Source organism: Mirounga angustirostris, unplaced genomic scaffold (genome assembly GCF_029215605.1).
Source record: "Mirounga angustirostris isolate CCGP_5_RB_7025 unplaced genomic scaffold, mMirAng1.0.hap1 SCAF_12, whole genome shotgun sequence".
NCBI classification, from domain to species: Eukaryota; Metazoa; Chordata; class Mammalia; order Carnivora; family Phocidae; genus Mirounga; species Mirounga angustirostris.
The window spans coordinates 48,346,429-48,365,738 of NW_026991720.1; the positions used below are offsets into that span (position 1 = coordinate 48,346,429).

Genomic DNA, 19,310 nt, shown 5'->3' on the forward strand with positions numbered 1-19,310 from the left:
TCCTCCGCCCCCACTCGTCCGCGTCCCCCACCTCTCCCCTGGGTGAATGGTTCGCGGCCGCGCGGCGGGCGCTGGCGCTGGGGACGGCGCGGGCGGCGGCGGGGACCGCGGGTGCACAGCGCAGAGCCTGGGTTGGAGCCGCCCGCTTTGCATACGCCGTGGGCGGAGCGGGGGGGGCGGGCCAATGGGCGGCCGCCTGGCGCGACCCCGCGGGGCGCGATCCGCCCCCCTCGCTCGGGCCCCGGCCCCGCGCCGCGCGCTCTTCACTTCTTGGGGGCTTTTTAAAACAGCGCCACTGGGGTCTTCTCCATGCGGCTCGGGCTATGACAGCCTCCGTGCTCCTCCACCCCCGCTGGATCGAGCCCACCGTCATGTTTCTCTACGACAACGGCGGTGGCTTGGTGGCCGACGAACTCAACAAGAACATGGAAGGGGCGGCGGCGGCGGCGGCAGCGGCGGCGGCGGCGGCGGCGGCCGGGGCCGGGGGCGGGGGCTTCCCCCACCCGGCGGCCGCGGCCGCGGGGGGCAACTTCTCGGTGGCGGCGGCGGCCGCAGCGGCGGCGGCGGCCGCAGCCAACCAGTGCCGCAACCTGATGGCGCATCCGGCGCCCCTGGCGCCCGGCGCCGCGGCCGCCTACAACAGCGCGCCCGGGGAGGCGCCCCCGTCGGCCGCCGCCGCCGCCGCCGCCGCCGCCGCCGCCGCTGCAGCGGCCGCGGCGGCGTCGTCCTCAGGAGGGCCCGGCCCCGCGGGCCCGGCGGGCGCCGAGGCAGCCAAGCAGTGCAGTCCCTGCTCGGCGGCGGCGCAGAGCTCGTCGGGGCCCGCGGCGCTGCCCTACGGCTATTTCGGCAGCGGCTACTACCCGTGCGCCCGCATGGGCCCGCACCCCAACGCCATCAAGTCGTGCGCGCAGCCCGCCTCGGCCGCCGCGGCTGCCGCCGCCTTCGCGGACAAGTACATGGATACCGCCGGCCCGGCGGCCGAGGAGTTCAGCTCCCGCGCTAAGGAGTTCGCCTTCTACCACCAGGGCTACGCGCCCGGGCCTTACCACCACCATCAGCCCGTGCCTGGCTACCTGGATATGCCGGTGGTGCCCGGCCTCGGGGGCCCCGGCGAGTCGCGCCACGAGCCCCTGGGTCTTCCCATGGAAAGCTACCAGCCCTGGGCGCTGCCCAACGGCTGGAACGGCCAAATGTACTGCCCCAAAGAGCAGGCGCAGCCTCCCCACCTCTGGAAGTCCACTCTGCCCGGTAAATGGCGTCCCCTTCTCAACCCCGGTCCTCCGGCTCTGCTCCAGCTTCTCTGCCGCTCGCTCCCGGGTCACCCTCCTGGCCCTCTGCTCTCCCCCGCTGGCCTGTCCCGGGGGCGCTGCACCCCGGGGCGCCCGACCCCGGCTGGCTGGCGCGGCCCGCACTGCCCTTGAGTTGGGCTGGCTCCTCGCTCTTCCTGGGTGAGGGATGGCTGGGAAGAAGCTTGTGAGGACCCTGGCTGGCTCCCTTCTCCCTCTGCGCCCCGCCCTCCCCAGCCCTTGACATCGACTTAAGGATGGAAAATTGACCTGGAAACGGTTTCCCAAACTGCCCGTATTCGATCTCTCTCTCAAAAAAAAAAAAAATGGCTTCAGTGTAGAAGCATCAAGTGTTGGGGCTTGGGGTATACAGAGAGGAGTCAGGCATAGCAGAGTTGTCCCCTGAGCCTGGCGCTAAGGTGTGGGCCGCTGGGCCAGGCGATCAAGAGAACCCAGGGTGCTGTGCGGACAACGTGGCCCGGTTGGGGTGGTCATTGGGGCCCTAGGCGATTTCATTTCGGTGCAGAACTAACCACCCTCCCCACCGACCCTCCAGGTTGTAGCAGAAGGCTGGATTGTGCAATGCGTGGCAAAGGGCAGCTGGGCGCTGCAAGGGGGGTGGCTCAGATAGAGCTGTCGCCTGTGTCTTAGCCTGGGTGTGATCCCTGTGTAACTTGCCTTCTTCCCTATCTTCCAGACGTGGTCTCTCATCCCTCAGACGCCGGCTCCTACAGGCGGGGGAGAAAGAAGCGCGTCCCTTACACCAAGGTGCAATTAAAAGAACTCGAGCGGGAATATGCTACAAACAAATTCATTACCAAGGACAAACGGAGGCGGATATCAGCCACGACAAATCTCTCTGAGCGGCAGGTTACAATCTGGTTCCAGAATAGGAGGGTCAAAGAGAAAAAAGTCATCAACAAACTGAAGACCACTAGTTAATGGATTAAAAATGGAGCGAGAGGGCAACTTGAAGAAATGCTTCAGAACTGGTTGCTTTGCCCAGATAATGAACATAATGCTTAATAATAATAATTGAAGAATGGGAAAGAGAAAGAGAAAGACACTGGCATTTTGCTTTCCTAAGGGGGATCTCTTTCTCCTTGGTGGAATCTACAACTCTTTTAAAACTTTAAGAAAAGGTAAAGACTTCCAGTCCTCCCGCCAACCCCACCAGACCGTTAAATGACAAACTCTAGAGTCAAACGTCAACCCCCAAATATGCAATTTCAGATAAGTTACACATTTACTGAAATCTTGTAAGTATTTATGTGACCATAATATTTCAGGATACTGTGTTATATGGTAATAATCCAAAAGTTGGTTACAAAAGCAAGAGGCTGTTGTAAACATCTGTTTGTCCTTGGGTCGCCATTGCCATCCCCTCTGCATGTTAAGTGACTGCTCAGGTAAATCTTAGTGAAATTCCTACCATTGTTGTATATTCTGCAAAACATCTTATGTATAGATTTAGAAAGGGAGAGAGAAGAAGGTACTGAAATAATGATCTTGGGCAATTTACAATGAAGAAAGAGAGAGAAAGCTTTTCCAAGGATCATTTGTCTTGGTAGTAAATACAACCAGCTGAGCCTTTGAGGCTACAAGGAAACCCCAGGTTGGGAATGTCCTTCTGACAATAATTTTAAATTGCTTATAACAAACATATTTTGTGGCATTTGGATTACATTTTCTGCTTGATATAATTTACTTTCCAAAGAATTTAATAATTTTTAAAAAATATTTAAAGCATCAGATGTTTCATAGAATTCCCTTTATCAGATCTCCTGAGAGGTCCACCCCGACATGGTGAACTTTGGTTTGAAGAGAATTCATGTTTCATTTAAATTGGTATTTCCAAATATTTACTAAACATTTTGCTAGAGAGTAATTTTGCTTTTTTATTTTTTAGAAAACTCAGAGCGGAAATCCATTCCCCCCGAAACATTTAGATGTTTACATTCTATATTTTGATCTATTAGGGATTAGTATTTTTTCCTTGTTTATTGTGTTATAAGACTGCATAAGGAAGTTTAGGGATTCATCTTTATAGCACATTTTTAATCAAGCAGTTATTTCAACCAGCACATTCATTTTGTTCACATTCACTATAAAATGCTATCTTGTAAATAAAGACATTCAGCACACTGTGAAAATGTATTTGTGCACCTGCTTTTCAAACATTTCTACTAAAAATAATAATTAAAAAGAACCTTAGACCTGTAGATAGTGATATAGAAGTATTAATTATGGTAATAAAATAGTCACTGCCATTAAAATCTGAAGGAAATACTCATTATTTTCCAAGCTAAATGTGCACTGCACAGAAAGAAAAGGAGCGGGTTTGTCCTATACAAATTATTCTATTATTATTCAGCCTTTTTTTTTTTCACTACAAATTTTTTAAATAAAAGGAGAAATCCCTCATAACTAAAATCTTAAAATTTGGATAAATGCTTCAGGAGAGTTAAAGTGTTAAGCATTCTGAAAAGGAGAAAGAAGAAAGGAGGAAGGGATAGTATAAATTCCCAGGCTCACTGTGGAAAATGAAAACCAGTTGTTTAGTATCAGTGATGCCCGGGCTGTAGTATTTTAAAATCTGCTATTGGATCTGCATGTGTCTGAAAGGGCAGGTTTTGATATTTGTTGAAATGACAGGACTAGGAAAGGCCTTAAACCTTGACCTTGACGAAAAAAGACAATTTGTGACCTTGACTTTTGACAGCTCATGAATTGGCCTCGGCTGGATTAGTAGATCAAGGGCGCCACCTCGCGTTGACAAGCTTCCTTGTAATTCTTCAGCTTCAAGGGAATCAAAAGGTCTTACCTCCTTGACTCCTTGTTTTAGAGATTTAGTACTCATTTCTTTGGCTCCAGATGGAACAAATTTGAATATATGTAAGTTATACATGTGCCTGTATATATGTGAATATATATTATATATGTGTATACATGTATACTTTGCATATTGGTGCTCGTGTGTGCTTGTATATATATTTGTAGAATCTGTACAGATATAGGATCACTAATTACTGATGATCCAAGATGTTGTAATTTAAGGTGATTTCTAGAGTTGAGGTACAAAATGTACTTTACATGATGAAGTTTTGCTCCTTTTCTTTAATGGCCAAGTTTGATTTGTCTTCACAGTCCTTGTTCTGCCTCAGATTTCTGCAGATCTGCTTTAAAGCTGTACATTTTTGTTACAGTCTAAAGGTGTTCTTAAATAACCATTCTTTCCTGGCCCTCACCCTCCAAGGTGGTCTACCATCCTAATTAGAGCTATAGGGGAGTCTATACGGCAAATAAAAAGTTTCAGATGCCTTGCTAACTCTAGAGTTCTAGAGTTACATTTCAGAAATTCAAAGAAACTCACCTCTTAAGAGGTCAGTATGGAGAGCTTAAAGATCTCATAGCTACAAAATGACCATAATATGGATGCAGAAGGAGAGTTATCCTGGATAGCTCAGAGCCGAGTGCTGCTCCTGGGTGGTGCGTGCAATCTTATACTGGAGCTTGTGAGGCTGCCATTTGATTTGTGGAAGAAATAGATAAAGATAGTATTAACAGTCACCATCAAAACTATAATAAATATTATATCTACTACTTACTGACCCCCAACAACACATCAGTTGCTGTGTTTAGAGTCATAAATAATACATATGTACGTTTTATATTTAATATACACATAGGGTAATGTGTTTTTGTCAAATCCATGCTATGCATGTATATATATGTTGGTGGAACCAGGAGCCTTAGGATGCAGAATTTTGAGATGAGGTCAATTTTATCTTTATGTTAGAGGAAAGTAATTGTGAATCAAAAAACCATATTTATCGGTTTATGGAAAGAAATACTGGTTGGTTAGAAACCTGGCTGACGGAAACCTCCCCGACCTGAAGACTTAGAGCTTCTTTATAGGTGGAGAATTACAGAATCTCTAAAGCTGTCTCAGAAACAGCATGGTCTTGAAAACATACATATGGAATGGTCTTGTGAAGTGCAATCCAATTTTGCTGTCCTGAAAGTGGATTTTCACTCCACTTGTGGAAACAAATGAAAATGATGCTTCAGATCAAGCTCCCCACATCGTGTGCCCCAGCACTCCCTTTCTAAATGAGCTGCCATCAAGCCAAAGTAACAACTTTCTCCCCAAATGTTTAAAGTGGTGGAAAATCCCCTCAAAGCTGGGTCATACTGTGTGTTTACGGAACAGCTCCAAAGGGGACTCTTCTGTTGACGGGGGATATTTTTCTTTAGATGTAAGAAATATTCTGAGCTTCAGGCCTAGGAAGGAGGCCAACAGCAGCTCTGCAGCCGGAATACCGCCCCTTCCACAACCCATCGCAGGAACTCTGGGTAAAGTAGTAGTTTTCTTTTCTTTTCTTTTCTTTTTTTTTCCCCCCTCTCTTCAATTTTTGAAACTAATGACAGAAGACGTGTCAGGGTTTTTTTGTGGGTTTCCCCCCCCCCGTTCTAAAATGGTAGTTGATAATGGCGATCTTACCGAACTCCCCTCTTATTTAAAATTCCCATGGATCTACCAGATAACCTGAGGCAAGCATGGATTATGAGGGCTCCCTAATGCCCAAATAGCAATTAGCCTAAACCTTTAGAAAAAAAGATATCCAGGAGGACTCCAGCCACCATATAAGAATAATAACACCGGACACCAGGATAGTGTTGTTGAATAGCTTATTCAATTTTTTTTTTCCTAAAAGGGAAACCTTTTCTGAACAAGACATTGTAAATATGGAAACAGCTAGACACCGTTTTCATCTACTAAATTTGCAAAGATTTTTAATCCTGTAGTGGCCTACCATTTTAAAAATTGTAAATGTGGGACTTTAAAAAAAAAAAAACACTTTTCCCATATGCTCTTAATTCTGTCAAATTTATTAAGGTATTTGAAGTGGATGATTGTAAAATGTCACTTTGCATTTAACTACTATTTATGCCTGATGCAGAACTGAAGCCATCCGCTTAAATTGTTAAAAAAAAAAAAAAAGAAAGAAAGAAAGAAACGATGATTTTTAAAGAAAGGGAGGGAAGAAAATTATTCTTTTTTTAAAAAACTTAACCTAATTGAAGTGTTTTCTTAAAAATTCACGAGGCAGTGAAATTCAGCTGAGGGTGATACGCATGTGTGCGGGTAGTCCGTGACACAGATTTCACCGTATAATATATGTGCAGATTACACCCCGCTGCGTGGGCTTGGAGGACTCGGTGAAGATGCGGCGTCTCGCTTCCTCTCTACGAATTCCGGAGATTCGGAGCGGAGACGATCGCTGTCCCGGACTGCTAAGCCCCAGACCTGGTGGGCTGAGAGGCGCCCTTCCGGATTTGCGGACCTCTACGCGAGAGACGCTAGGGGCTTCCTGATTTATGCGCATTCCTTTAAAGTTGATCGAATGCGTGTCAGCAGCCCAAGACCCGGAGAATCAGAGAAATGTGCAGCGAGTAGCTCACATCCCATTTTTCATAAGCAGTGATGTAGCGTTATCCAAGCGGTCTGGGGAGATTTATGCCTAGGTTTTAGGACCCGCACACAATAATTAAGTTTTCAACTGCTAGGCCGCCGGGTAAATAACAGCCGGCCTCACTCTTTATGAAAACACCCGCTTTCTGATCGGCTGCTTCGACCCTCGCCCATCTACCTAGCGCCGCCGAATGCCTGCGAGGTGTTCGCTATTTTTGATTTGATTTTAAAGGGAAGAGAAAAGACGCCGGCACGGAAAAATCCCTCCACCGAAGCAGCTAAGGCCTTGTCACAGCTGACTTCATTTTTCCCCGGCTCCGTCGCGCCGCTGAAGGCTGGATGCCCCGGGCAGAAAGCATTACAACGGCCTCTCCGAGACGCTCGACCCTTCGCGGGCGGCGGTGCGCGGCGCGGGGCTCGCCCCGAGTGCGGGGCCGTGGACGAGCAGGAGAAGCGCGGCTGCGGACTCCGAGCGCCTGCTCCCCGGGGGGCAGAGGCGAGGCTCGAAATCCTCCGTGCTTCTAAAGGAACCCTCTACTCAAAATGGAGGCTCAAACCCTTCCAGAGCCGGCCTCGCTCGGAAGGCTTGCGTGTGGAAGGAGGAGCGCCGCAGAGCGCTTGGCCGAGGTCAAGGCGCCGGACCCCCAGGCCCGCGCCAGGCGGACTCTGGAGGGCCCGGCCGGGCACCCGCGCCGCGGAGTCGCCCCGCAGCTGCAGGCTGACGTCACGGTCGCCCGAGAGCGGGCCTTCGCGGGCCTCTCTAGGCGTTGATGAGGACAAGCCGATTCAAACGAATGTTTTGTGCGGGTGCCCGCTTCTCCGCCCCGCCCCGCCCTCCCCAAGAGAATAATCGGGTATTTAATCTCTCCCGGTCTTAATTCTTGGCAGCGTGGAAGGTGGTTTGCACGGGAAATAAAACTTGACAGGAGCATTTTCTCCAAAAGGGGTTCTGAGACGGGCTGAAAAGAAACCGTGTTTTTGTTTTTCTCTACCAAATACTTCCGCTTTCTGAACCCCGGGCCGAGGGGTGGGGTGACATCCGAGGGAGCAGAGAGCGAGCTGGGCACGCAGGACAACGCGGTGCACCCGAATCGGGGCGCTCCGGGCAGCCCCGGGTCTCCGCCTGGGCCTGGGCCGGGAAGCAGCCTCGGGCCTCGCTGCGCCCAGCGCTCTGCGGCTCGGCTCGGCTCGGCCCGGCCATAGGCCCGGCGCCGCCCGCAACCCGACGCCAGGACCCCGCTCCCGGGAAGCTGGCACCCAAAGTAATACCCTGGCATTGGCTACGGGCGGCTGGGCTCAAATGAGAGAAGGAGGCGCTGGGGAGGGTCTTGGACCGCTTGGCTTTCGCCCTGAGCCTTTTAGCCAAGGGGAGTTGGGGACCAGAGCACTGCTGGGGGCTTTGTTTCGGCTGCGGGTCTGCAGCTATTGCACAAAATGGAGGGGGGCGAGGGGGCGAGGGGGTGAGCGGCGAAGCTTGCGTGGGTTGTCTGGGCTGCTATTGGGTGGGAGAAGCTGGAGACAGCAGAATCCCCCTCCCGGCAGCTCAGAGAGCGCCCTCCCCTCGCGCCGCAAAGGTCAAGTCCTCCGCACCGTGGCTGCCTTCGCGGTCAGGACCGCGGCGGACGCAGGAAGCCGCAGGACCCACACTTGGCCGGCTGCATGCAGGTTCTGATAGCCCGGGCTCTCCGACTGGAGGCGGCGGTCCTTTCCTGGCTTCCAACTTTGTCGCTCCAGCCCGACTGAAAAGGAGTTCCCGCAGCCAGGGTTGGCCCAGGCTATGTCCCCGTCGAGTCCTGGAAGAGCGGGTCCAGGAGACTTCGGAGCCCGAGGAGGCCTAGCCCCGAAGAGAGGCAGAGCCTGCAAGCTCAGGAGAGCGGATGTGGCTGGATCGGAGCTCTGGGCTCCGGCAGAAACAAGGGACCCACAGGGCCTGTGGGCCAGCAGGGCCAGGAATAGGTTAGGGGAGCAAGGACCCTGCTGCGAACCTCTCTTAAGGTCCTTGAGTCCAGGTACGCTCTTTCAAGTGCAAGCTGATGCTTTGTGCACTTTGATGCTCTTCTTCTCCTGCCTAAAATCTGGGCCAAGAAGTGAGGTGCACTCTGCCAAAGGTAAAAATCCCTGACTCCGGGGGGGGCCCCCCAAACCCATTCACTGTGTTCTGGCGGCATGGGAGCCCCTGCCCTCTGCCCAAAGCTTGCCTGCAGCAGGTCACACATCAGATGCAATGATAAACAAATAATTTTCATGAGGTCTGCCCTGAGCTTATTGCCCCAGGTGAATCAAAGAGGCCCTGCAAAGGATTTCATCTTTTTTTTTTTCCACAAAAGACACAAAAGCTGGGTTTTATCCCTAGAACTGCATGGGTGAGCAGGGCCTTGAGGGGACACTAGCTGGAGGAATTGTGCATGGATAGGTGCCATCACAGAACTGCCTGGAAGGGCATGAAGGGGAGACTCCTAGGGCAGGGTTGGGATGGGCATGGGCTAGCTCTTTTCAAGTACGGAATGTGAACCATGGATCGCTGCTCGAGTAGAAACAGAGGAGCCTGGGGAACTGCCCTAAGAGGCAGCTGGAGCTTGGGGCATGGAGGCTTCCTGCGAGCCACAGCTGAGGGCCAGGGCTGCCCTTCTGGTTGGGCCGCCCCCTTTCGTCCTCTTTATTGCAGATACCCTCGGCTGGAGAAACCCGTTTGAGCCGAAGTTTCAGGGAGAATGGACAGCAGACGCCGAGAACCAGGGCTTTGTCCTTTAAAGTTTCCCATACTCCATTTGTTCCCATTTGATAAGGGGGGGGAATTTTTTTTTATAATGAATCTACAATAATAAAAATAAAAATAGTTCTTCTCAAAGGAAGTAACTCTCTCCCATCAGTTTGGGACCCACTAAACTAAATATAACCAGATCGCTTGGGTGTCTAAAACCCTCAACTGAGCCCTATGCCCCACTCTTCAGTGGCCAGGGGGAGGATGTGGACTTCTTCAGATGTTTAGGGGCCTTGGAGGATTGAATCTGTGAGTCAGATGAGAACCAACCGTAAGGCCAAGTTCAAGGCATTACCTGTTCCTGTGCTATAGGGAAGTGTAGAGGAGCTTCTGGACAGGAGGGTGCCTTGCCAAGCCAAGGGGATAATGAGCTAACCCCTGCCTCCACCTAGTAGTGAAGAGAGAGTCTCCTAATATTTCATTGTAGCCTCAGGGCCACGTCTGGACAGCGCCTGGAAATGTGATAGACTGGCCATGATCTGCCGATAGACTGTTCCCTGAGAACAAATACTGGAGATGTCTTGGCCTCTCACAAACAACCCGTTACCCAGAATCACCATGGAGGACAGATGCACCTCCAGACACCCCCCACCTGGAAGGAGACAGCCCCCAAATAAAAGCCTGGCCTCCAACCCTAGGAAAGACTCTGTGGCTGTTTTTACCTTGGGCCACCAGTTGCCTTTTGCACCTGTGTGCAGTATGGTCACTGGGGTTGAAATAGTCTTCAATGGAGCTTTCTAGAAATAGGTGTGACATTTAGGGACCGAGGTTGCTAGGGGCTCAGTCCAACAAGAATAGGGAAAAAAAAATTGGTGCCCTAAGTGATCCATAGATAAATGACTATAGATCTTTGCAAATGAGTTTTGGTTTGTCCAGTGAGCCTGAGCGCTCCCAGGCTGGCTGCCATCCAGGAGCTAGGTCCCAAGAAGAGAAGAACGGAGTACTGGGGAGAGAGGGGAGAGAGAAAAAGGACATGGTAGAGCCTTGGGATGGAGTGTTCAGAAGAATGAGGTAAGAGATCGAGTTCAGACCCCTGGTGGAGGCCTAAACTGGCAGGGGGGGGGGCGTCCAGGAACCTAACAGTCCTCCTTCTCTGTGCTTGAGGACTGGGTGCCCTCAGTTCTTGCTCAGCCTAGGAGGGGTATCAGAAAAGGCAGGAGGCTGCAGAAGGGGAGACTCTGCTGGAAAGAGGAGGACAGGGAGACAGGTGAGCAGGGGCTGCCAGGAGACAGGATCAGCTAAGGAGGGAATGTGGTGAGCGCGCAGCCTGGTATTGGCATTCACACTACTGACTACATGCAGAGCAGTCAAGAGGCTGCAAGTGCAGGCATTGGGGACTTCAGATTCTCAGAGTTGGGGGTCAATGAGCCGGTCCCAGTGCCCGAGCTGGCACCAAAGAGAAAAGAGAGCAGCCCAGCAGCAGTGCCACATGGGGTTGGGAACCCAGAGTCTGGAGTTACTCCCTGCCCACTGCTCTGTTTCTCCCTTGGAGTGAGCAGGTGTTAAGCTGCCTATCAAGTGACAGTCCTTTCAGCTCATGGCCCTCAAATGACTGTGCTGGAAACGCCCCCAGCATGACAACCCCCGGTGGAAAAGCTTCACGTCGCCCTGGTGCGCACCGACTGCACCAAGGCTACCCGGCCTGGGCACCGCCGGTAGGCACCCTTCGGCTACAAGAAGAAGTAGAGGCGGCAGTGCTGGGCAGAGGCACCTGGACGCAATTTATTCCAGTATCTTGCCTGGGAAGGTGGGTGGGGCGCAGGACGCAGGAATCATCCCCACCAGGGCCCACTCAGCCGCAGCAAGGAGGATCCGGGAGGTACTGCCGAACCCCTCAAACTCCCCCTCCCCCATTTAGGGCCAAATCAAACGGAGCCTTGCGAAGGCTTGGTCTGCTTTGCTGAGCAAATCGCCTCGTTAGCCGTTTCCACTTGACAGGGCGGGCTCGGGACCCATCCTTCTCCTCTCCGGGTGGCCGTCTCCAAACGCTGCTTGGGGAGCGAAAGGGCCCGGCCCTGCGAGGGCTGCCTAGACCTTGAAGTTTGGAAAAACAACAAGAAGAGATTGAAAAGGCTCCCTCCCTTCTCCACGGACACACACGAACCGTCAGGCCGCCGCCACTTCCTGCCTTTGTTTTTCTTCCTCCAGAACATTTTTGGCCTTTTGCATTAGCTGCCGTGGGGTTCTGGGTTGAGGATAAAAGGAAATACATGCGGGAGACTGTTTTCTGGAGATGGCCCCGCGCTGTGGAGCTCCGGAGAAAGGACAGTTCATGGGCAACCAGCTGCCAGGGCCAATGTCCTAGCCTTGCCCACTCAATCTCTTCAAGAAATACAACTCGGATGTGGCTTTCCAGGGTGGCCTTAGCACCCGTCAGGTCTTCCCTGAGCCGGGTGGGCTCCCTTCAGATGTTGGGCCTCCTGCAAAGCGGAAGAGTCAGTTAGGCTCAGAGCAAAGTCAAAACCGAGGAGCTGCAGTTCTGCCTCCCCGGCTTCCCCAGATTTGATCTGATCCTCAGATCTGTGACCACCCCCAACTACACACCCCCCATGCAAACCTTCACTCTGCCAGTGTATTCCGGGCAAGAGGGCCAGGAGCGGACAAAGCTGGGAACAGTGCGAAGCCTTGGGGATCGGAGCACCCCCTCCTGTCTCTGCTGGGGGAGTAAAAGCATTCGCCACTCCAGGCGTTTTCTCTTCTCCTGCCATCAAAAGCCTTTCCCTTCATCCATCTTCACCGCAGCACCCCCACACACCCTCTTCCAGGCTGCGTGCCCCTCCTGGCACCCCGCATTGGTACAGCCTTCTGAACTGCCCTGCCGACCGCTTTGGGACAGCCTTCCTCCAGCCTAGCCTTTCCTCAGAAATTTGTCTTTGTCTCCTGCAGACACCCATGGGATCCAGACTTGCTGGCACCCTCTCGGCTTGGCTCTCAAGGACATGGGAGGCATTGATCATGCAGAACAGCATATACCCCCATACTGACCTTTCTGCCGGGACCCCCTCTCCCTGGCACCTAGGGGAAAACCGATCTAGTTAGGAGAGGGGCTGCGTGCAGCTGGGGGAGGCAGCTTGGCGTCCCCCCGCGGGCGGGCCACCGCAGCCGGTCTGCTCAGGCACAAGCTGAAGTTGACTGCCAAAACTGCTATAAAACCCCAGGTCTGTCTAGAACTGTTTTCGGTTCTCCTAGATGCCCCCGGGTTCAATTATAGTCTTAAAAGCCCTAATACAAGTGCAAGAATTTGTTTGCCTTCACCCAGGGGCGGGGCAAGCCCCGAAATGGTGGCGCCTTTGTTATGGCAAAGTCACTGAAACCCCTCAAGCATTCCTTTTGTTCGAGGGTCGGGGTGGCGGGGACTGGGTGGGCTGCCGGGAGATAGTTTGGGAGAGCCAAAATCAAGCCAGGGAACAGCTCAGATACTACTGTTCGCAAACCTCTCCCTCTCCCTTTTATATTCTGTCTCCAAGAAAGAGATGCTGTGGAGAAATAAATATTTTGCCTTGTTGGTCACTGCTGGAAATCGAAGTTTTTTCGCTGCAGGGCAATCCCGTAACTGTGATTCCCAGCTTTAGGAGGTCTCAGGCTGCCCTTCCCCAGCAACCTTCTTCCCCACCAGACCTTCTCACCCACACCGCTGATGCCCTCTGCACAAGCCACAGTGGACAAATAGGTCAAGCTGAAGATGCACAAATAATTTTAAGTTCAACTCTCAGGGATTCAAGGGATATGAAAGTTCTTGAAGCAAATCCTGAATAAAGAGTTCATTAAACCAATGTGCCCGAGTAGTTTGATTTGTGATAAGAAACCCTTGTAAAGGAAGGGGGTAGGAGCCACATAAACATTAATGCTAATAAATTAGTTTACTCCACTGCAGAGTAATTACTTGATATTATTGATATTTACAGCGGGTATTCAAACGCAATGGTGGGCCATCATTTGGAGAAAATACATAATGAGAATAGTTCTTTTCCAGTGCAATACATGATTAGATTTGTTATTGAGTCAGTTACAGTCAGCTCAGCAATAAATAAATAAATCGATGTTGACACTTAAATACCAAAGATCTTAGAGTTTATACTCTAAATCTCCCCAAGATATATAAATACCTTCAGCTATTTCCTGGATGGGGAAAGGGAAAAGGTTATCCTTTTTCATTTTTCGACTTTCCTTCAGCGACATCCAGCTCCTTCCAAGAAGATAGGTGTGGGGAGGCCTCTGGGCCCCTCCCAGTCGCCGGTCCTGCTTAGCTGCTCTATGCCCTCTTCTTTCACTTCTCCCAAACGTTGATCATCCAATCCTGCAGGATGGCAAGCCCTTTTCACCATCTTAATTTTTTTCTTTCCTTTTCCCAAGAAAGCTAGTCTACCAGCAGCTATGACCCCTGTCTCTATCTTTGGCTCAAACCTAGCCTTTTCAGGGCGTTCTCGTCATCCACAGTGCCAGGAGTTGGGGAAGCATGGCTCTTTTCTTTAGCATTATGTTCCTTCTGTGGGATGAGTAGCAGAAAAGGCGCCCAGCCTTCTGAGTTTCTTTCTGCTTGCACATCACTGGCTCTCGCGCTTTGCAAGGAAGGAGAGGAGGCGGGTTACCCCTTTCTCAGCCACAGCTCCCTGGCCCTAGCCTCCTTCCTTCTCACTGCCCTCACTCTCCTTCAACTCTGCAGCTCTGCTGGCGGCCTGGTGGGCCCCCGGAAGGTGCAGCATACCCAGGAAAGGCTCCTCGGATGTCAGCGCCTCTAAGCAGCCCAAGGCTCGCCTCAACTGCGTGGTTTCCCGAGTCCTCAGCTCCAGAAGACCAGGCGGGCGTGCACAGTGGCGCAGCCCCCACGCGTCTGGCTCCGCTGAGTGACTCCGACCCCCGGCAGGCAGCGAGGAGGAAGGGGTTTCTTCAAGGGCAAGGGGTGGAGTGAGGAGGCCGGCGGGGAGGATGAAGTGGAGGTGGATCCCGGGTAAGACGAAGGCCCTTCCGGGACCTGCAGATGCCTGACAAACCGCGGGGGAAGCCGCCCTGGTTGTTGGCGGTTTAGGGACGGAAGGCACTAAAGCGCTTCGGAAGTGACCATGAATGCGAGCGTGTAATCAAGTCACCGTGCAAATCGGGCAAGCCACGAGGCAGGCACATCCACGGCTGCGAACCCTGGCCCCGAAGGGGTCCGGCCAGAGTCGGAGACAGAGGTGGTTCCCAGAGCAAGCTTGTGGGAGGGGGATAGCGAAGGAGGTGCGAGCGCGAGCCTGCAGGAGAATAGATTCCAGGACCGCGCACCGGCCACTCAGCGACGAGCTCCCACCCGGCCACCCCCAGCCTGGGGCATCCCTCACCCGGGGAGTGATGGGTGGCAGGAGTTGAGCTCTCTCACCGCCCTCGGCGCACTTGAGGGCCAGGACCGTGCCGCTGAGCACAAGCGAGTGGCATGGGGCGCACCTCAGCCTCGCCGCGCACCGGGAGGCCCCCCAGCCAACATGAGTTACACCGGCGATTACGTGCTTTCGGTGAGAACACCGAGTGACGATCTGTTGCTTCCCCTGAGGTGGCTACAAAGAAAGGAAGCCGGGGAGGGGGGGTGGGGGGGAAGGAAAGGAAAAAAAAAAAAAAAAAAAAAAAAAGCCCGGACCAGCTTGCAGCTTGTCAATTTCAACATCGGGTCACATGACCAGCACCTCCCTGCTAAGGATGGGGATAGATTTCCACGTCAGCTTACGTCTCCAAATTTCTACTTCACGGATCCGCTTCAAAGAGGCAGCTGCAGTGGAGAATCATGTTAAGCTCGGCTACTGCGGAGAGCCCAAGGTAGCCCAATGATGGATTTTGATGAGCGTGGTCCCTGCTCCTCTAACATGTATTTGCCAAGTTGTACTTACTACGTCTCGGGTCCAGATTTCTCCAGCCTCCCTTCTTTTCTGCCCCAGACCCCGTCTTCGCGCCCAATGACATACTCCTACTCTTCCAACCTGCCCCAGGTCCAACCCGTACGCGAAGTGACCTTCAGAGAGTACGCCATTGAGCCCGCCACTAAATGGCACCCCCGCGGCAATCTGGCTCACTGCTACTCCGCGGAGGAGCTCGTGCACAGAGACTGCCTGCAGGCGCCCAGCGCGGCCGGCGTGCCTGGCGACGTGCTGGCCAAGAGCTCGGCCAACGTCTACCACCACCCCACCCCCGCCGTCTCGTCCAATTTCTATAGCACCGTGGGCAGGAACGGCGTCCTGCCACAGGCTTTCGACCAGTTTTTCGAGACGGCCTACGGCACCCCAGAAAACCTCGCCTCCTCCGACTACCCCGGGGACAAGAGCGCCGAGAAGGGGCCCCCAGCGGCCGCAGCGACCTCCGCGGCGGCGGCGGCGGCGGCGGCGGCAGCGGCCACGGGCACGGGCACGCCCGCAACTTCAAGTTCGGACGGTGGCGGCGGCGGCTGCCGGGAGGCGGCGGCGGCGGCGGCGGCGGCGGAGGAGGAGAAGGAGCGGCGACGGCGCCCGGAGAGCAGTAGCAGCCCTGAGTCGTCTTCCGGCCACACTGAGGACAAGGCCGGCGGCTCCAGTACGTATAAAGGCAGCGCCCTGCGCTTTATGAAAGGGGAGTTGGAAATCTAGCGCAGCACCGCTGTTAAATTTTTATATGCTGTTTTATAAGCATATAAGGTTTATGAAGGGCCTTTAGGTTTCCCCCAACAAAACTTTGTTATAAAAGGCGGGATCACGTGGCGAGTGCTGAAATTGGCCGTGAAATACCCACCGGCCAAGGCATGCCTGCAAAAAAAAAAAAAAAAAAAAAAAAAATCAAAAAAAAAAAAAAAAAACCACACACACAACTCCCTTTTTCCCTTTTTTCCCTTCTCAGTCCCAAGCCCAGCAGCTCGACCCTGCTCGGGGCCAGCTCGGGCTGGGGAGCCGGAGGTGGGCGCCTGTAAATTCCCCCTGCAAGGGCTCCGGGAGCCTTTGATAGCGAGGTAATCCGGAGATTTTTATAAAAGCCATGTGTTGCGCCGGGACTCCAGTCCCGGCCGGGATTCAAAGGCGTCGCTGTTTAACGATGGCGCTAGGAGCGTGTTTAACGGATAAAATAGCCCGCTTAGCTCGAGCAATATATTAAAAGAAACAAATTAAGCCAAAGCTGGCCTTTTTATCCAAAGGAAGCCATTTTCCTCTGGCGCGGTGGCAATTACGTGCCGCCTTCTGTCCCACTGCATGTTACTCACAATTGTTATTCATTCTGTCAAAAGCGGTTTTTTTTTTCCTCTCGGTCCTGTGAAGTTTTATTGAAAAGGGGGGCAAGTCGAGCCTGCCCGCAGCTTTAGGAAACCCCTCTTCCCTCCACGCTATCTAAAACAGCACCCCTGGCCAGCCGGGTGTTGGGGGGGGGCGGGATGGCTGTGTGGCCTTGGTGCTCAGGGAGGGCCCGTGGTAGGGGGCTTCCGCTGCCACCTCCTCAGCTCGCGGAAGCCAGGAGGCTGGTCAAGGAGGCAGGAGCTGGTGGCCAGGACTCAGGCTGACAAAGACCCGGCAGCGGCCTCAGATGCTAACGAGGGCCAAGTCACGGCCGCAGCCGGGAAAGGCTGGGCCTGGGGTCGACTGTACTGCCTCGGGAACCGGGAACCGGCCGCCCAGGTGCTGGAAGGTGAAATGTCCGCGGGCGGTTGTTTGTTTAGTCTGGCCGGGCTGGAGGCAGCCGGCGACCCCCTCTCGGCGGCTTTAAAAGCCGCTTCTGAGGCCCCAGCCTGCCCGCCTGTTGCTGAAGGAGCCCTCCTTTCTGCTCTGGGGGCAGTGTGAGCAGCTTCCCTGGGGGCCTATCTAGGGAGCTGGCTTTTATCTGGGGCTGAGTCTCCGCCTGCAGCCTGTCCCCAGCGGGCAGTAGGAGACTGAAGGCAGGGGACGGAGGGGACCCTGATGGGGCTAGGACAGGGCCTCCAGTCCCATGGGCCAGCCCTTTTCCTCCACTCGGGGTTCTGGGATGGATTGCAGCCCCCACACCTGGCTCATTCCCTGCTTCTTTCTCCCTCCACAGGTGGCCAACGCACCAGAAAAAAGCGTTGCCCCTACACCAAGTACCAGATCCGGGAGCTGGAGCGGGAGTTCTTCTTCAGTGTGTACATCAACAAAGAAAAGCGCCTGCAGTTGTCTCGCATGCTCAACCTCACCGACCGTCAAGTCAAAATCTGGTTTCAGAACAGGAGAATGAAGGAAAAAAAAATTAACAGAGACCGTTTACAGTACTACTCGGCCAACCCGCTCCTCTAAGGCTCCAGCCAGCTGGAATTGGGTGGGGGGCTTGATACACGTGAGATTATATGCAGATTTTGCCCTTGACAAGGTCAAGGCACGTGGTGACTTTTGAAGAAAAGAGATGTGCAAAAGAGGGGAGGCTACACGGAGACAGCCTCTAAGAAGGCGGCCCGGGACTCTCTTGGGCATCTGTGGTTAAGATTCCTAACAAAAATTGGATTTGGAGAGTTGTGCATCAACTAGAATGAATGGTTTGGGACCCCTGGTGGTTCATTCTTGGAGACTGTGGAGCTTTGGGCTGGGTGTGGTCTGCATCAGGACTGGGCCTCCTGCCAAGCGCCCTGGAGACCGACCTGGGCCCAGGACCCTCCACATGGAGCCTGCCCATCCCCAGGACCCCTGCGCCAAGAAGCTATTCAATCTTTAAACCCAGTTCAGCTTGGGGACAGGAGCAGGAGGAAGGGGTGAGGATTCCTAGATGTCTGGAGTGGGGCTGCTTTCCAAAGCCAATGTGAAAGACGGCTGGACTAAGAGGTGGCTATGAGGTGGGAGAGGGCTGCTGATCCTTGAGGGGGGAAAAATCAATTCCAGGTGGCATTAGGGGCTCTCCACCCCTCCTAGCCACTCACCGCACTGTCCGAGGCCAAAGCTTCTAGCAGTAGCCTCCTGCAGCCCACCTAGTTTTTCCTACCGATGAGGGCCTTCTTCCTGGACTGCCACTCAGGCCTAAAGCCTGGTCGCAGAGCAGACCTTTCCCGCTAGCCCCAAGATCTCTGCAGGAAATGCCTGTGGAGTGCGGCAGCCTAGCTAAGTCTCCACCACACTTAAGTGAAGCTTGGGTTTGTTCAGCGGAACAGTGGGCCTGGCCAGCGGTCCCCAGCTATGAGGGGCTTGAGTCCCCAAAACACCCAATCTGGCACCGCACTCTGCCCTTTGCGCCCCAGAACTGAGCTTGGAAGCTTCCAGCAACCTTCCAAGAACTCAAGAGCGTTTGGAATTATTTTAAAAAAATAAATATTATATTATATTATATATATTTCCCTGCAGGAACCAAAGCGAATTTTAAAAGATGCAACGTAAAGAGGGAAAAAGATGATGAAGAGAATATTTAAAGGCTCTATCTGTTTACAGTGTTCCACGGTTAAACTCACTCACTGCTAAAGAATATTTGAATGTACGCTTCATACAGGGATGGTGTTCAAAAGACTTGTAAATAAAAGAACCATAACCTATTTTGTTTGAATACTTTCTAAATTTTGCCATTAGTTGATTTCCTTGGGGTGTTGGAGGGGCGGGAAGGGTGTTAGGAATGATCTTTTTAATTTCTTGCAATGTCTGGAAAACATTAGGGGGATGCTCTGAAGTAGTTTGGCCCTCCAGGGTCTGGAGACCTGAGCTGAGAAAGTCAGGCACCCTCCCACTGAATCTCCTCTGCCTCCCTGTTTTAAGAAGTGTCTGGTGACTCTGTTTGTAACGGGAGTGTTGGCCTGTCCTCCGTTCTCACCCACCACGTATGTCGCAGCATGTACACAGGCGACAGGGCACAAGGAAAATAAAGACTGGAAACTTGA

The 19,310-nt window shown here is 53.0% G+C and overlaps 3 protein-coding genes and 1 long non-coding RNA gene across 8 annotated transcripts in view; 2 read left to right on the forward strand and 2 right to left on the reverse strand.

Moving 5' to 3' along the window:
- The window catches only part of EVX1 (even-skipped homeobox 1), a 49,352-nt gene extending 49,211 nt beyond the window's left edge, over nucleotides 1–141 (reverse strand). For all 3 annotated transcript variants that reach the window (XM_064575127.1, XM_064575126.1, XM_064575133.1), the window contains exon 1: nucleotides 32–141. The gene's annotated coding sequence lies outside the window, so the exon portion shown is untranslated. The remainder of the gene's footprint in view (nucleotides 1–31) is intronic.
- Nucleotides 142–204: 63 nt separating this feature from the next.
- Nucleotides 205–7,735, forward strand: HOXA13 (homeobox A13). 3 transcript variants are annotated; one of them, XR_010406455.1, is made up of 4 exons: nucleotides 205–1,248; nucleotides 1,984–4,181; nucleotides 5,544–5,642; nucleotides 6,477–7,733. XR_010406455.1 is itself a non-coding variant. In XM_045865126.2 (2 exons), exons 1-2 carry the CDS (start codon nucleotides 324–326, stop codon nucleotides 2,226–2,228), a joined length of 1,170 nt encoding a protein of 389 aa, XP_045721082.1. In that variant the 5' UTR covers nucleotides 205–323; the 3' UTR covers nucleotides 2,229–5,527. The 3 variants fall into 3 exon arrangements, 1 of the variants encoding a protein (XP_045721082.1); XR_010406454.1 differs by having other exon boundaries at nucleotides 5,544–7,735; XM_045865126.2 differs by lacking the exons at nucleotides 5,544–5,642; nucleotides 6,477–7,733 and having other exon boundaries at nucleotides 1,984–5,527.
- Nucleotides 7,736–11,224: 3,489 nt separating this feature from the next.
- Nucleotides 11,225–14,367, reverse strand: LOC135362095 (uncharacterized). The gene is made up of 3 exons (XR_010406456.1): nucleotides 14,229–14,367; nucleotides 13,630–13,820; nucleotides 11,225–11,943 (listed from the first exon to the last, which is right to left on the reverse strand). It is a non-coding gene; the product is annotated as an uncharacterized LOC135362095 (long non-coding RNA).
- An 800-nt stretch (nucleotides 14,368–15,167) lies between these two features.
- Nucleotides 15,168–19,310, forward strand: HOXA11 (homeobox A11). The gene is made up of 2 exons (XM_045865127.3): nucleotides 15,168–16,057; nucleotides 17,522–19,310. The coding sequence occupies exons 1-2, from the start codon at nucleotides 15,319–15,321 to the stop codon at nucleotides 17,752–17,754; spliced, it is 972 nt and encodes a 323-aa protein (XP_045721083.1). The 5' UTR covers nucleotides 15,168–15,318; the 3' UTR covers nucleotides 17,755–19,310.

Bases quoted from the DNA above. Each gene is read 5' to 3' on its own strand.
- HOXA11 (XM_045865127.3), top strand. From the start codon at position 15,319: ATGATGGATTTTGATGAGCGTGGTCCCTGCTCCTCTAACATGTATTTG. The intron at 16,058-17,521 runs GTACGTATAAAG...CTCCCTCCACAG, and splicing joins GGACAAGGCCGGCGGCTCCA to GTGGCCAACGCACCAGAAAA.
- HOXA13 (XM_045865126.2), top strand. From the start codon at position 324: ATGACAGCCTCCGTGCTCCTCCACCCCCGCTGGATCGAGCCCACCGTC. The intron at 1,249-1,983 runs GTAAATGGCGTC...CCTATCTTCCAG, and splicing joins CTGGAAGTCCACTCTGCCCG to ACGTGGTCTCTCATCCCTCA.